Consider the following 15,428-nt stretch of genomic DNA (forward strand, 5'->3'; position numbering starts at 1 on the left):
ACTTGAGAGGTGATTTAACTCCGTGAGGGTGCACACCCTTCACCAGGTGTGACAGTCGGAGGCTGGCTCGGACTTCCGTGTCGCCAGGACGCTTTTGGGAAGCTACCACCTCGCTCAGAGGAGCAGGGGCAGAGGAGAGAGAGAACCTTGTTTGACGTGAGGAGTGCCAGGGAAGGGGCTTTCAGCCCACTTACTTGGTCTGAAATATGCTAGTCGAGCTGTTGAGTATAAACGGGCTGCCCTCGGAGCTGGTATGAGGAACAACGTAAATCTTCTAGTAATTATTAGACAGATGGTCTCTTCCCTCCTCCACCCCATCTGTACAACACAAAGCTGTTGTGCTAAGGACAAATACTCAGTCGCTTGGGAGCTCCCCGGCTGAGTATGTGAGTGAGGAAAGATGGTATCCTGCTTTGCGGAGACCTTGCTTTGCTTTCCCCAAAAATACAGCCTCCGAGGGAATGACTTCCCATCTCCTGTGGGACTAAGACATCGTAGCGTGTCTGTCTGGGATGACTTCAACAATGTCAGTAAACGAAGAAGAAAGCTTTGAGTATGACTATGAAAAGGAAGATAAGAGAGAACATGCGTTTAACAGGCAGAGTCTTGATATCCTGGAAGAAGGTACTCTCCACCTTTTGGTTTAAAACTTTTACGGTAGCACAACATGGCAACGTATCGGTGATGTGAATGGTGTTTGTGGGTTTAAATCTACTAGGTTTTACAACTTTTTTTAATATGTAGCCAGTATATTTGGATGAAATATTAAGAAAATACTCATATGAATGGGATGAATCTTAATTTATGTACACTTCCTTTAAAGTAGAAATACATGATCGACAGGTGTGGGATATGCAATACCTTTTTAGAATGAAACTGGACTTAGGAAATTATCTTTTTTGGGAAATGTAGTGCATTTTTTTATATGTACATCATACATATGTGTGATGAAACTGTATGTTAGGTTGTCGTTCCCAGCAGGTACTTCTAAAAATGAGTAAAAGAACAAGGCAACAATTTTATGCTTATCCATGAACTTGAAATCACAGACAGAAACAATCCAAGTTTTGGGTCTTGTGACTTAACCTTTCAACAGAACAAATGACCCAAAAATCTTGTCATACTCTGTGGAAATAACGCACAACTGCAGTATTGCAGGCAACTGACCCGTTAGGGTGAGAATGTGAATGTAGGTGCATTGAAAATCCTCCTGTGCACCTGCTGTATAGAGAGTGTACCCGTTCAAGGGCTGCTTCCAGCCGGTCTGGCAATTTTTTTCAGGGGTTCAGGTACCAAAAGCTAAATGCACCATCTATGTTATTTCATGTGCTGAAAACTTCACTCCAAAATAGTGGGTTTGTGGTAGAGAACTGGTACTTCCAACGACGCTATCGTAAAGCTGGTGTAAGATGCTTTGAAAGATACTTAGCACAGAGAATGTGACCTGCTGTGAATTTTCACCCTTATTCACCTCGTGGGAAATAGTTGCTGTGTCCAAAGCCTGGGTGGATGTAACGTGCTCTTTGATTCCTGTTGCATAGGACTTCCCTGTAAAGACTTCCTCAGAATCAAATATTCCACCTGGATTTCATTCATATTCAGTCAATAAACTATCCATCTCTCTGGCTGTGGGTCTCTGAAGGAAGCTGAGATAACTTGTCTGTCTGTGCAAAAATAGAAAGGTGCTGGAGAGAATACTGGTAAAAGGAAACTTTAAAACTGGGGATTGGGGTGGGGAGGAGACTTACTGAGAGAAGCCAGCCAAGGTTGTTTTATGTTTGATTCCTATTTTTTTTTTTTTTTTTTTTTTTTTGGGGACCTGCTGACTTTACTTTTCATGCAGATCTAAGTACAGTCTGAAGTTGTTCCTGTGCTTTTGAGAGAAAAAAGCCCGTTGAGCTCCATCTGGGATAAATTTAGCCCTATCTTTCTACAGTACATTCCCCTCAAAAGCTCAGTATGTATTTGAAATGCCTTTCAAAGATGCCTTCTCTCCTCCACCTATACATTCAGGTCACCTACGCACTCGGTGTAGTAGTGATACAGATGCACAAAAATGGTATTTCTATGCATCTTTGCACGTGGGTGCACTGATAAACGATAGTCTTACTCTTGAGGATGAGTCAATCCATTCTGTAAGTACAGCAGACGGAAACACCAGTGCTTTCATGCTGAACAAAAGAAACATCTTAGCCATATGTGGCTATAAATTTGGTATCAGAAATGGAAAGTCTTGAGAATATGCTTCGTTTTAACCATTTACAGTTATTGAAAAGAAAGAGGTAAAAAATGTGTAGTTAAGACTCCTTAACTGCTTGGCCTATTCCGCGAGCAGAAGGTATACTTGCTACTTGGCTATCCCATGGTCATTTTGATGCAGTGAGGTTTTTCCCTGTCCTGACACTTAGAGCCTGTGACAACCCTCAGTCCTGTTTCTATAACTGGCATTACGCTTGGCAGCGTGACAGAACCGGTTCTCTTGATGAGTACGGGAAGCACCTTCATAAAGGTCCAGGCAGAACAGTCCTAGAGTCAGTGCATTGCTTTGGAGTTGTAAATTTGCCTGACAGCAACATATTTACTCTTCGTTTGATAAGCTGGTCTTTGAGCTGACTGTGGTGAAACTTTGTGCAGGGGTGTCTGTTGATAGTGTCTACTCAGTTTTTGTTGATTAAAAAAACCCTGAGCTGCGAGAGGACAGCCTGTCTGTTTTCCTTGGTTAGTGTGGTGTTGGGCCAGCTGATTCTGAAACTGGGCTGTGTTTTGATTCTTGCTTTTGCAATTAGAACAGGAAAAGACTATTACCTGGGTTAGGACTTGTGATGGCAGCCAGTCATTACTATTTCAGTTTATTCATGTAACGTCTTAGAAGTCCCCCTTATCTAAAGTACTGGGGAAATGCAGGCTAAGAATTTAGCCTAAGTTTAATCTAAAAAAAAGTGTTGCGATCACTGTTAAAATCTCAAGTTCAGGCCCTCCAAGGGTCTGACTTGGAGAAAATGTAAAATACCTGTTTTGTCCTACAAAGACATGGACAAGAATGGAGGTCATACAGGGGTCTGAAATCTTTAAACGCTAAAGCAAAGAAAATGGAGACTAGTAATTCTTGAAAGCTTCGGAACAGCCAATCCCTCCGGAAGAGCTGGAATAGGAGAAGCTCACATATTTAAGAGAGGGAGACAGCTGACAGTGTATGGCTTTTAATACAGGCTTGTAACTCCATTTTAGGATTTTTGGAAGATTTATAATCCAGGTCCTGGTTTAACCCCTACACCAATTTATTAGTTGCAAGGACTGCAGTCCAGACATTTCTTGATAAGAAATGGATGGAGGAGAATATCAAGACAGTAATTCAATGGCTAGTAATTGAAAATCCTGTGGGAAAAGTTTTACTTTTAAGAGAAGAGCTATGCTGACCTGTATCAGCAAATGGTGTATGCATTAAGGTGATGGTGAGTTCTTTCCAGGCGTTCTTCCTTATCTCCTTAGTTTTCCTTTGTGGCTGTATTTTCCAAGTTACCACATTTGACCTGTGTTTATGCTAATAGAAGGAACAGGTATGTGACGTTCTTGTTGAAATTTCCTTTAACTTTATTCTTCATTCATCTCAAGAAAATTCGATGCAGTTTATGCCCTGCTTAGAGAAAGTACTTTGAAATGGCTACCAACCTGAGTGTTTGGGCGTTAAGCTTTAGAGAAGAAACAACAGCAGAGTTTTTTCCCAAACCTGAGATTAAGTAATAACATAGGTTTGCATGTGAGGCTTTAATATTGGATTTACTAAGCTATTTGAATGCTGTATGAGAGAAATGGCAGTAAACTAACACCCTTCAAACCATAGCTTAAATGGCAAGATAAAATCTCTTCTTCTAGAAGAATCAGTAACTGCACCTTAATATGAAAAGATTAATTTGCAAACTATGCCATTGAAATCACAGTAAGCTAGGCTGTAACATGAAAAAAATTAAAAAAAAAATCTATTGGCATTGTCTGTTGAACTGACGGTAGTTATTTTTCACCACCCTAGTATGTACTTGCTGACTGAGTGTGTGTCGCTCACAACGTTATGTTCTTCCAGACTCCTCCATGGAGCTCGCCCACGGTGTGACTTGGCAGCTGTGAAGCAGTTGGCGGGCTGTGACCGCTCTTTATCCCTCTACCCAGGGTCACAGCCACCCGCTGAACTCCCCGTCTGCCTTCTGGAGGGACTGGCCCGCTCCCGGGCTTGGGGAGCGGTGGGGGGAGGCTGGAGGAGCTGCTGGTGTGTCGTCTTAAAATTCAGACTTCTAACAAGTCGTGCCCCAGAAGCACATTCTTCAAGCTCCGCTGACAGTAGTGTCTTAAAATTTTTAAGGTGTTTAGATGAACGTGTTCTCTCAGGGCCGCCTCAAATGTGACAGGCAACAGCGAGCCTGAAGGCTCTGCCCCAGTTTAGCCAGGGCTGCCAAAACCTCTTCTTTAGTGGAGGAGAAACTACCACGTTTACCTTTAAACATGTAAAATCTTTCAAGTCTGGGTCAGTTACAGAGCTGACAGCACATTTTAGGTATAATTTTCCTGAGTTTATTTGAAAGGGAATATACATAATATGGCATAGTTCCATAATTCCTCATGCACTTGGCTCAAGTCGATACAGTGCTCGCAGTAACCAGTGCCAGAGCATAACCATCGGTGGCTCTAGAACTGAGCTGGTGATTTTTAGCAAGTGCTTTATCCTTAGAGTGCAAAAACACACTTTCAGAATTTAAACCGATGTGACCTGAGGAGTCCGAGTCTGCCAGGGCCTCTGATTGCAAACGTTTGCCATGCGGCACCCGGCAGTAAGGAGTGCGGCGGGTCCGTCAGTGTCACTGTGTCTGTTTGGTCTGTCTCGACGCGTGACGCTTAGGTTGTGATGAACTTGCCGTTGTATTGCTGGTGTTTGGACGGAGCTCTGAGCAGAGGGGAGGGAGACTAGCTATCGGGGAGGCAGGGCTTCTCATGGCTGATCAAGAATATAGTTGGCCTTGCCATAGATAAAGGCTTTGCGTCAGGAGCTGTTACGAAGAAAAGCAAGAAATTTGTCCGCTGCTGCCACCTTGCCAATAAGAAGCATCAATACTAAAATTGCCAGAGATCTGTGCTCCCTGGAGAGTATTCCCTTACCCTGATGTAGTTTCTGAGGAAATAAATTTTGGTAGTAGGGGAAATCCCATGCACCTGGCGCCTTCCCTGTCAGACTCTATACAGGTCAGAGTTATCTACCCCAAAAGTGATACTTTACCATAACATCTTATCCCCTTTCTGTTTCCCAGTAGTTGGAAATAGATGGGAAGAGGAGCAGTGAGAGCTGAGCCTTCCTCTTCAGCCGTGGTTGCTCTCTTCTAGTTCTTTAATTTGACCCTGGTCTCGGTCTCAAAAAGATAGAGGGGGTACGCCTCAAGGAGGGATGCAGGGAGCAGGGGCTGAGAACACCTGTGGCTGCTGGCTCCTATGATCTCCCCCCCCTTTTTCTTCCACCTGAATCCCCTGTTCGGTGGGTGGTGGCTCATTGCAGCAGTTCCCAATAGGGGTATTCTTGCTCCACTTCCATTCCATGGCTGTTTCCCATTCCTGGAAACATACTTGTCCTCTAAGCTAGATGGCTGTGTGACTTTCAGGGAGCAATCCAGGAAGGTTGTCCTGGTTTTGACTGGGATAAAATTAATTTTCTTCGTAGTAGCTGCAATAGTGCTGTTGTTTCAGAGTTAGTATGAGAAGAATGTTGATAATACACTGATATTTCAGTTGTTGCTAAGCAGTGCTTACTCTAAGTCAAGGACTTCTAGCTTCCTATGCTCTGCCAGCAAGGAGGGGCACAAGAAGGTGGGAGAGGGAGCATAGCAGGATAGCTGACCCCAACTGATCAAAGAGGTATTCCATACCGTAGGATGTCATGCTCAATATATAAGCTGGGGGGAGCTGGCCAGGGGGCGGTGATCGCTGCTTGGGAACGGGCTGGGCATCGGGTGGCGAATGGTTGCATCACTTATTTTTCCTGGGTTTTGTTCCTCTCCCTCTCTCTCTTTTGTTATTTTCCTTTTCATATTATTATTATTATTATTATTAATCACTATTTTATTTAAATTATTAAACTCTTTTTATCTCAACCCACAAGTTTTCTTACTTTTACTCTTTAGATTCTCTCCCCGTCCCGCTGGGGCAGTGAATGAGCAGATGTGTGCTGCTTAGTTACTGGCTGGGATTAAACCATGACAGTCCTTTTTGGCACCCAACATGGGGCACAGAAAGTTTGAGATAATAACAGATTAATCAGAGTGCATTAAGGAATTTATATCTGTTAAGTTACGGGTCACAATATTGATTTATCTGTTCTCGATATTAGTTTATCTGTACCATGGGGTTTTTTTGCTGTACATGTTAAAGGTTGGTGTTGTTTTTTTGCAGTTTGCTGTGGTCTGCAGTGATTAGTGATGTTTTACTTGGAAGATGTGTTATTAAAACACTGGCCTTGAGCTTAATCTGGTATTTGAGTTTTGTACTGAAGCCATTACTGTACTTTGGGTACCACCTTGGGGGGCAATTGGCAATTACAGTTCCTCCTCTGTCAGGTTCTTTATGGAGGAAATATAGAATTACACCTTTGCTACCTTCTTCTATGATGTTTCTTCCTTCATTACAATAACTTTTCAGTATCTTGAACATCCTTGGGTAGTTAAGATACTTCTATTGGTATTTCTTGGGAATATTGTTTCGGTTTTGTCTGAGGTTAATAAGCGGTTTAAGAATATCATCCAGGTCTGGATGCCCCAAAGCTGGATAATTGAGTGGCAGGGTGTGTGTGATAGGTTGGGCAAATGCCTAGGATGGTGGGCACCTCCAGTGTTTTAGAACTTCACCCCGAACAAGTGCAGAATCCGGAAGATTAGTAGACTATTTGGAAGAAGTATGCTGTCACCCTGGCAATTTTAGGGAGACACAAATCACTGCGACGTTCTGGGGCCTGGCCCATGCCTACCGAGCCCTGTTCAACACTATTCAGTACCCTCAAAGGGAAAAGAAGGTCTCTGAATCTGATGACAAAATGACAGGCACTGCGGCTACTCCAAGCCCCGCAAGAGGCACCAGAGAACCAACCCATGATGGTATCAGTCATCCCCATACACCAGAAGAAATATTGTAAGCAGAAGTCAGCTCATTTAGAAAGGGCTGAAAAAGCCTCTTCTAAGAGGGAGCAGGAGGAAGAAATGGATGAGGCAGACTATTCTGAAGCAGGGCCATCAAAAGAACAGGAGGAAGAGAGGCAGCCGCTGCTTAGGGAGGAGTAAGAGGAAGAACTCGTAAACAAGGCGGTCGCCACCCGATCCCTATCCATGAGTGAGCTGCGAGATATATGAAAATATTTCAGCCGTTGTCCAGGCGAGCACACTGTCACCTGGCTGCTCCAGTGCTGGGACAATGGGGCCAGTAGCCTGGAGTCAGAGGATAGAGAAGCCAAACAGCTGGGATCCCTTTCTAGGGAAGGGAGCGCTGACAAAGTGATTGGAAAAGGGGCACAAGTCCTCAGCCTCTGGAGGCAACTCCTGTCAGACGTGAAGGAAAGGCATCCCTTCAAGGAAGATGTTATATGTCACCCTGGCAAGTGGACCACCATGGAGAGAGGTAACCAGTAGCTGAGGGAATGAGCCATGCTGGAGGTGATTTATGATGACTTGGACAACAGGTAGCTATCCAAAGATCCAGATGAAATCAAGTGGACGCAACCCATGTGGCAAGAAGTTTATACAGAGTGCACCATCGTCACATGCCAACTCATTGGCAGTAATAACCTGGAAAGACGGTGCTAGAGAGTTGGGCGGAGAGAAAGCTGATGACGTTCAACAAGGGCAAGTGTTGGGTGCTGCATCTGGGGAGGTTTAACCCCATGCGCTAGTACAGGCTGGGGGCTGATCTGCTGGAAGGCAGCTCTACCGAGACATACCTGGGAGTCCTGGTAGATGACAACCTGACCATGAGCCAGCAGTGTGCCTTTGTTGCCAAGAAGGCCAATGGCATCCTGGGGTGCATTAAGAGGAGTGTGGCCAGCACGTAGAGGGAGGTTATCGTCCCCCTGTACTCTGCCCTGGTGAGACCTCACCTGGAGTACTGTGTCCAGTTTTGGGCTCCCCAGTTCAAGAAGGATGAGGAACTCCTAGAGGGAGTCCAGAGGAGGGTTACAAAGATGATTAGGGGACTGGAGCATCTCTCCTATGAGGGAAGGCTGAGGGAGCTGGGCTTGTTTAGCCTGAAGAAGAGAAGACTGAGAGGGGATCTCATAAATACTTACAAGTGTCTTAAGGCTGGATGTCACGAGGATGGAGCCAGACTATTTTCAGGGGTGCCCAGCAACAGGACAAGGAGCAATGGGCACAAACTGAAGCACGAGGTTTCGGTTGAATATGAGGAAGAACTTCTTTACCTTGAGGATGACAGAGCACTGGAACAGGCTGCCCAGAGGGGTTGTGGAGTCTCCTTCTGTGGAGATACTCAAAACCTGCCTGGATGATGTCCTGTGTAACATGCTCTAGGTAAATCTGCTTTAGCAGGGGGGTTGGACTGGATGATCTCCCGAGGTCCCGTCCAACCCCTGCCATTCTGTTATTTGCCAAGAAACAAAGTAAGGTCAAGGGACCTGCACAGGAGATCGAGTTTTTAGTAATAAAATGGCAAGATGGACATCATCAGATCCCAATGGATGTGATGAATTAAATAGCAGCTATTTCCCCACCAACTACTTGATCTGTGTAGCATTTGTCCATTTGTGTGTTTGGCTTTTAAAAAAAATAAAAATACTTTGAACCACAAACATGTTGCTGGCAGCATGTATTTAATGCTGTCATGGAAATAATGTGATAGAAACTTTTCTCTGTTCTTTGTTTGTGTTTTGGATATGTGACATTCATTTCAAAGCAGTTACCAAAATGCATTTTCTAACTCTGTGTTTCTGGAATTCTGTGGTTCTTCCACTTGGTGTAGACATTTTTAATTTTTTTAATTCTTTCCTTATTGTCTAACAGCCTTCTCCATAAACTGAGAGGTACATAGTGTGTTTTGATTTTGATGTTTGTATGCATGCATGCATTTAGACACTGCACTTTATTACCCTCAAGCAAAAATACTACAGATTGGCAAGTGAGCAAAAAGAGGTCAGTAAATTGGCACTGTAGGTTTTGCATTACAGAGTGCTGTCCTTCATTTGCTCTTGTTTTATCTTTACGGTAGTGTTACCAGGCTCTCATGTTCATCAGAAACTCCAGCAGGCTAGAAACATACTATGCAGAATCCATTAGAGTTGTGGAGTTTGTGGGTTTTGGTTTGTTTTGGGTTTTTGTGGCCCTCCACTGATGAGAGCTCAAAATTATTACTTAAGATTGTGCCTTTTTCACTTGATAGTCTTTTGGACACCAAGGATATCAAAATCTCTGCACTAGCAATTGGCCAAATGTTATCTTCTAATCTGTGGAGACTGACTAACTACATACTTAGACGCTGTTTTGAGTTTTTTTTTTAAAATGCTGCTTCTGAACTGCTTTCTCTCCCCTCGCTTCTCACCTTCTCTTCCCACAAGCATTGGTTTCTGAGGGATGGAGAGCAACACCTCTTGGCAAGTTTGCCCTCCTTCCAAAAGGAGAACCTTTAGTAGCTCTGTGCTTCTGCTGTGTTGCATGTTGAGTGCCGATAGGACGTGGTTGACTGGAGAACGCATTTTATTATATGCAGTCTGTTGAAGTTTGTTTCCACTTGGACGTTGAAGAGGATGCATAAGATATCATTTCTGTTTTGAAACCCTTCCACCTTGGCAGAGTAGTATACGAAGACCTCTGTTTTAACAGTCACCAACAGAATTTTGATGGAAATTTTGAGGTGTAAAAGCTGTTGATGACCAGGTCGCTGCTTCTTTCCTAGTAGTAAGTCTGTTGCAATAAGGCTGTGGTGTTACCCTGCCACATTAAAGATTAAATGGCAAGTTCTGAAGGACTAGCTGAGTGAGCACCCACATGAATCAACCTCTCTCCCCCAGCTGAGTGACTTTATTCTGTCTGTGGGAGCAGCGTCCTCTTATCAGCTTGGATGTTAGGAAGGTTATACATTCACCTAGATTAGGATGGTGTGAGGTTGCCATAGTCATAATCAGTGGTCATTATTAGTGCTAGGTGCAGAGTTAAAAGGAGCTTGCTAATAACAATCTCAAACACTATTTTATAGTAGCAAGGGAATGTTGTAACCAAGGGAACTAATTAGTGTACAGTTGTTCTGGAAAATAAACTACCGGCGTCAGGGTTTCTGATAGACATTTTATTGCATGACTTAGGAACTTACTATGTTTGAAAATACTGGGTTTATGGCAATGTTAATCTTTTATTAACTTAACTTGTTGATCAACTCAACTTCTTTAACAAACCCTCTTTTCGGAATTACAGGGTTTGAGGAATAGGTGTAGCTGAAAATAGACAGAATGTAAGGGTAGAGCAGGAAGTGCTGTTGATTGTTGGTGGATTTTTAGAAAACTTGCACCCTTCTACATAAGTTGGTCTAGCTTCTTAAAGGATTACCTATGGTGGTAGGCTAAACTTCATACTTTTTTCAGTCTAACAAAACTCCTCGTTCTACCTTAGTGTTTAATCATCTCATCCAGTCTAAGTAAATATTTTTTATCAGTGATACTGTGGCCACTGTGGTGTGGTCTGGGTATTAAAAGAATTGTTTGTTATTTTGCATGCATTTTGTATTTACTTTGCTGTCTCGTACCTTAGAACCCACTTCTTATCAATTTGATGTAGTATCTTTATGTTGAACAGTGTTACTAACAGTATTGGAGTTGCTTATTCATGGAGTAATTCTACTACATGTAATGCAATGACTAGGTGGCATGATAGATTCCTAATTATATATCTAGCAACATCTGTTTTCACTTCTTCCTTGATTATTTTTTTTTATAAACTCAAGACACTGCTCTTCAGAGAAGAAAGTTTTCACATTTCAATGGTTTGTTCTGCCACTGACAAAAGCAAATACTCATTACAAAAAGAGAAACATTTGTATTCTCAGGATAACTTGATGCTTTGATTTTATTTTATTTTTAACTTTCGATACACTTGCCAAAAAGTTGACATAAGATGAAAACTTATGCAAACCTAAACTCTTTAAAGGATATTTTCCCCCAATAGTATTGCCAAGATGATTAATGTTTTTATTTTATTTTCTCACAGTTTTATGTGCTGAAAGAGTGGGCCAGATGACTAAAACATACAATGACATAGATGCTGTTACACGTCTTCTTGAAGAGGCAAGTATTACCTTTCTTTAAGGACCCATACACAGTATGAGAAAGTAGTACTGAAATTATATGTTGCCACTACTAAAGGCTGTTGGTAGACTGTCCTCAAATGAGGAGGAATAAGTGCTCTGAGTGTATGTACACTTTATCTCATTGGTAAGGTAAATATAAGTAAAAGTTATTTGTTTACCTCAGTGATAGGGATTCATTACTTGTGCTTATTTTTCAGTTGAGGCCATTTAACTTGCTCTTGGCCAAATATTTGCCATAATGAATGGGGGGGGTGGGTGTGATCTTAAAATGACACATTTTTACAGTACGTGTAAAGCTAATAGTATCATTATTGATGGATTTATTCTCTTTTAAAATTAGAAAAAAACCCACTTCATAAATAGTCTTGTATTCATAATTATTATCTCAGATGTCTTTCCAGAGAAGGGCATAGACGCAAAATTTGAAAATATCTAATGCTGCATTTGTCTCCAAGCCTTTTCTTCTTTGCCTTATGTTTGGTTGGTTTTGGGTTTGTTGGGTTTTTTTATATATCAGTACTATATAAATTGTTACTGTGAACCTTGGCATTCACGAAATGGCAAAAGGGAGTTGTCAAGCTACAATGCTTATATGTTCAGTAAATATCATGATAAATTGTTTGACTGAAAGTGGCAGCTTTTCTGCAGTAAACTTTGAGCAATGATTTTCCAAATAATGCTTATGAAGAATTCTTTAGGTGAAAACAGTTACAATTGTATTAGTTCATGGCTGAGTGTAATTTAATCCTTCATATTTATTTGCTTGCTTATTGCGATAGCAATGTCAAAAATGGGGTCTGTCTAGCCAAGATACATCAGGTGGTCTGTTCTTCCTCTAATTCTGCAAGGAAACAAGCATGGGAATGCTCACATCTCCCACGTAGGGTTGTCAGGCTCTGGAATGGGCTGCCCAGGGAAGCGGTCGAGTCCTCATCCCTGGAGGTATTTAAAAGACGGGTAGACTATGTGCTTAGGGACATGGTTTAGTGGTGCGATGGCAGTGTTAGGTTAACAGTTGGACTTGATGATCTTAAAGGTCTTTTCCAACTTAAACGATTCTATGACTCTTTATGTCTGACTTCAGTACAAAGTCCTGCATTTTGTGCTTTGAGCTGAACTCTCTTAAACAACTTTCTATGAAATACCAGTTAAAACTGGTGCTTTACCTAAAACAGTTGCCCTGGAATAATCCATTAACCTGTAGTAACAGTCTGTCACCTGTTTGTGTCCTGCTCCCTTTAACTTGTTTGGCTGAGATTTACTTGCATTTGTTTCCATGGCTCCTTCTGGTAACAATGCAGCATTCTGCCAAACTGTTTCCTCCCCTGAGTCCATGTAGGCAAATGTCTATAGATGCAGAAATCACACTCATGGGAGCAATGCTAGAAGGACTTGCTGAACTGGTGTTTTAAAGCTTCTGGGTGTACTTTCCTATCAGGATGATAGCAAAGGAAAAACGGGGAAGTGTGTAATAGGTGAACCTTTAATAAAACAAATATTTTCAGTGAGCCTTTTTTTTTTTTATTTGGCCATCATTTCTGATTGAATCACTCTGTTCCTAGGGAGACATGCGCTTACAGCTCCTTTCTCTGTTGCCCAAATGATGGGTTATCACAAGAGATTACGTCTGTGTGCAGAAGTTAAGGTGTAACTCGTTCTGCTACCTTCATGCACACAAGCCAAAAACAACCCCGAAAGCTACCCTTGCCTATTCTCCTTGTTGGCAAGCTTCCAATGAATGTATTACAAAGTTGGCAGGGTGAAAGGTGCAGCATTTTGAGGGGGAAACAGGAGAGAGATCTCAAAAAACCATGCATGCAGGTGTTTTGAAAATCTGTGCCTATTGCCCTGAAACTAAGCAAAGTGAGCGACACCAGGCCTGCCGAGGTATGCAGTAAGAATAGGAGCGGGTTCCTCTGTGAACCTGCTTTCTCATTTCTTTCCAATAATAGTGTAAATGTGTCTGGCTTGAGTATTTTCTTACATCTTGCTGTAAAAAAATCAGTCCCTTACTACTGTAAGAGGCCTGACCCCAAACTGAGAGTTAGAGCTGACTTCCTAAAAATTGTGTTGGAAGTCCAGGCAGGTTAATTAAAGAACCTGGAAAAATACACTTACGTTCCTCAGCTTTGAGATTAGAAACCTTGCTGCTAGATAGCTCTTCCTCTGTACAGTCAAAGCTGCAGCAATGTATTTTTTCCACTTCGTATTTACAAAGTGAGCCAAATTACTAAACAATAAGTTGGCTCGATAACGTAAACCAAATGTTTTTTGGATAACTTTGTGGAACCTATTGTTCTGAAAGATTATATAAAGATTTTATGACTAGATAATGCCAGTAGATTTCAATGCAAATATAAGCCTGACCTTCAGAAACCATTTGGAAAATGCTATTTGTAAATACAGCAGTGATCAATAACCTCTCTTTTAACTTACTGATTATTATGTAACTTCTTTTTTTCCCCACTATGAAAGCCTCTTCATTCAAATGCATTGACTTCAAATCCATGTGATCAGTAGCTGTAGGTTTTGTAGGCTTTGTCATTAATGTATACATGATACAAGGTAGCTTTTAGTCATGAAATCTGGATGGCTGTCAGGGGCAGTAAATAAGCCCCAAACAGTATTTTCAGTGACAGGGCGAAAACTCTTCCTCAAATGGTGTTGAACTAAAAGTAAGTGGGGAGTTAACCTCAGTGCCATTTTTCCCCTATTATAAAGATCTAGTAGTTGAATAAGAAAATTATAAATAGAGATGCTTAATGAATGGTGCAAAGTTTTAGGCATTTATCCTCCTGTCCCAGGCAGATTACAACCCCATGTCTCAGTTTTGCAAAAGCTGAGACATGTATTAGGTGCATATGATCAACACGATAAGCTTCTGTTTTTTATTGGTACATGTGGTGAACTGTCTTGACCAGTTATCTCCAATTCTGTGCACATAGAGAGGGGGAAGAAGGGGGCAAGCATGATATGAGAGTAACCGCTTAATGTAGATTTGGGCATATGCAAAAAGGAAAGGGATAGGATTTGTTTTTATGTAAAAGCACTAATGGATATACATACACGAAGAAGATAGGAGCTGAGCATTCATTGTGGTGGCATTGGCTTCTGCTCCTGCACAGCTTATTGCTTTTTATTTCAAGTGAAAACTGAAGAAGCTTTGAGATGCCCAAGTTCTTTGCTGTTTTTACTGTGCTTCTTTAAAATGTAACCTCTAAAGCTCTGCGATTGCATTCTGCCGATGGTATACCATGGTGATGGAATAGGCTCCCTCAGTAGTTTCCCAAACAAAGCTGTATCAGATCTGGTCTCACTTACATTGTTTTACATTAGACCTTGAAGCTCTGCGTTCATGCGTATAGTTCGATAACTCTGTATGGGTCAGTCTCTTCTAAATAATGTGGGTGTAACATAAGCAGTAACAGAAGAAGAAAGTAAGCAAAAAAACCCAACCAAACCAACCCTCAACAGAAGGGAAAAGGCTTTTTGTTGTTTAAGTACTTGTTCCTTCCCTTTTGCAACAATTCTACCCTTCCTCTGATCCTTTGGTGAATAATAAATTTGAAATTATCTTTCTTTTCTTAATGCTTCACAGAAAGAACGGGACTTAGAATTAGCTGCTCGGATTGGTCAGTCACTGTTAAAGAAGAATAAATCACTGACAGAAAGAAATGAGTTCCTGGAGGAGCAAGTAGAACACATCAGGGAAGAGGTAAGATTTCTGTGCCTGAGTGCTGCATCTGCAGTGAGGGGGAGAATTTTCCTTCTAGCTTCACCTTGTCCACACTTAATTTTCTTGGGCATCCTGTCCATAGCAGGTCAATCTGTGTTGTGGCAGTTTGGTCTGCCATTTTTATAGCATGTACAGTTTTAGAAATGTGACCAAAAAAGTAATTTAACCTGTTGGCTCAAATCAGGTGATTTGAGGGAAAGGAAAAAAACCCTTAAGCCATTGAATTTTGCTCTGCCTCAGATTTCATTTTCCTCTGAAACCAGCTGCTCTTTCTGTTTTAAGTCACTATATTCATTGTTTTCTTCTGCCTGTTTTGTCCTTTTCCCCTGCTTTATGCATAATTCTCCTCTGTTTTGATTTTCTT

General features: G+C 41.8%; 1 protein-coding gene across 2 annotated transcripts in view; it reads left to right on the forward strand.

Moving 5' to 3' along the window:
* Nucleotides 1-15,428, forward strand: part of TRAK1 (trafficking kinesin protein 1) — a 90,348-nt gene that overhangs the window by 39,188 nt on the left and 35,732 nt on the right. For both annotated transcript variants that reach the window (XM_035891599.1, XM_035891600.1), the window contains exons 3-4: nucleotides 11,229-11,305; nucleotides 14,927-15,043. In XM_035891599.1, coding sequence (XP_035747492.1) covers nucleotides 11,255-11,305; nucleotides 14,927-15,043 — 168 coding nt within the window. In that variant the 5' untranslated portion in view covers nucleotides 11,229-11,254. The remainder of the gene's footprint in view (nucleotides 1-11,228; nucleotides 11,306-14,926; nucleotides 15,044-15,428) is intronic.

This window comes from Egretta garzetta, unplaced genomic scaffold (genome assembly GCF_000687185.1).
Source record: "Egretta garzetta isolate BGI_Z169 unplaced genomic scaffold, ASM68718v1 scaffold403, whole genome shotgun sequence".
Taxonomy (NCBI): Eukaryota; Metazoa; Chordata; class Aves; order Pelecaniformes; family Ardeidae; genus Egretta; species Egretta garzetta.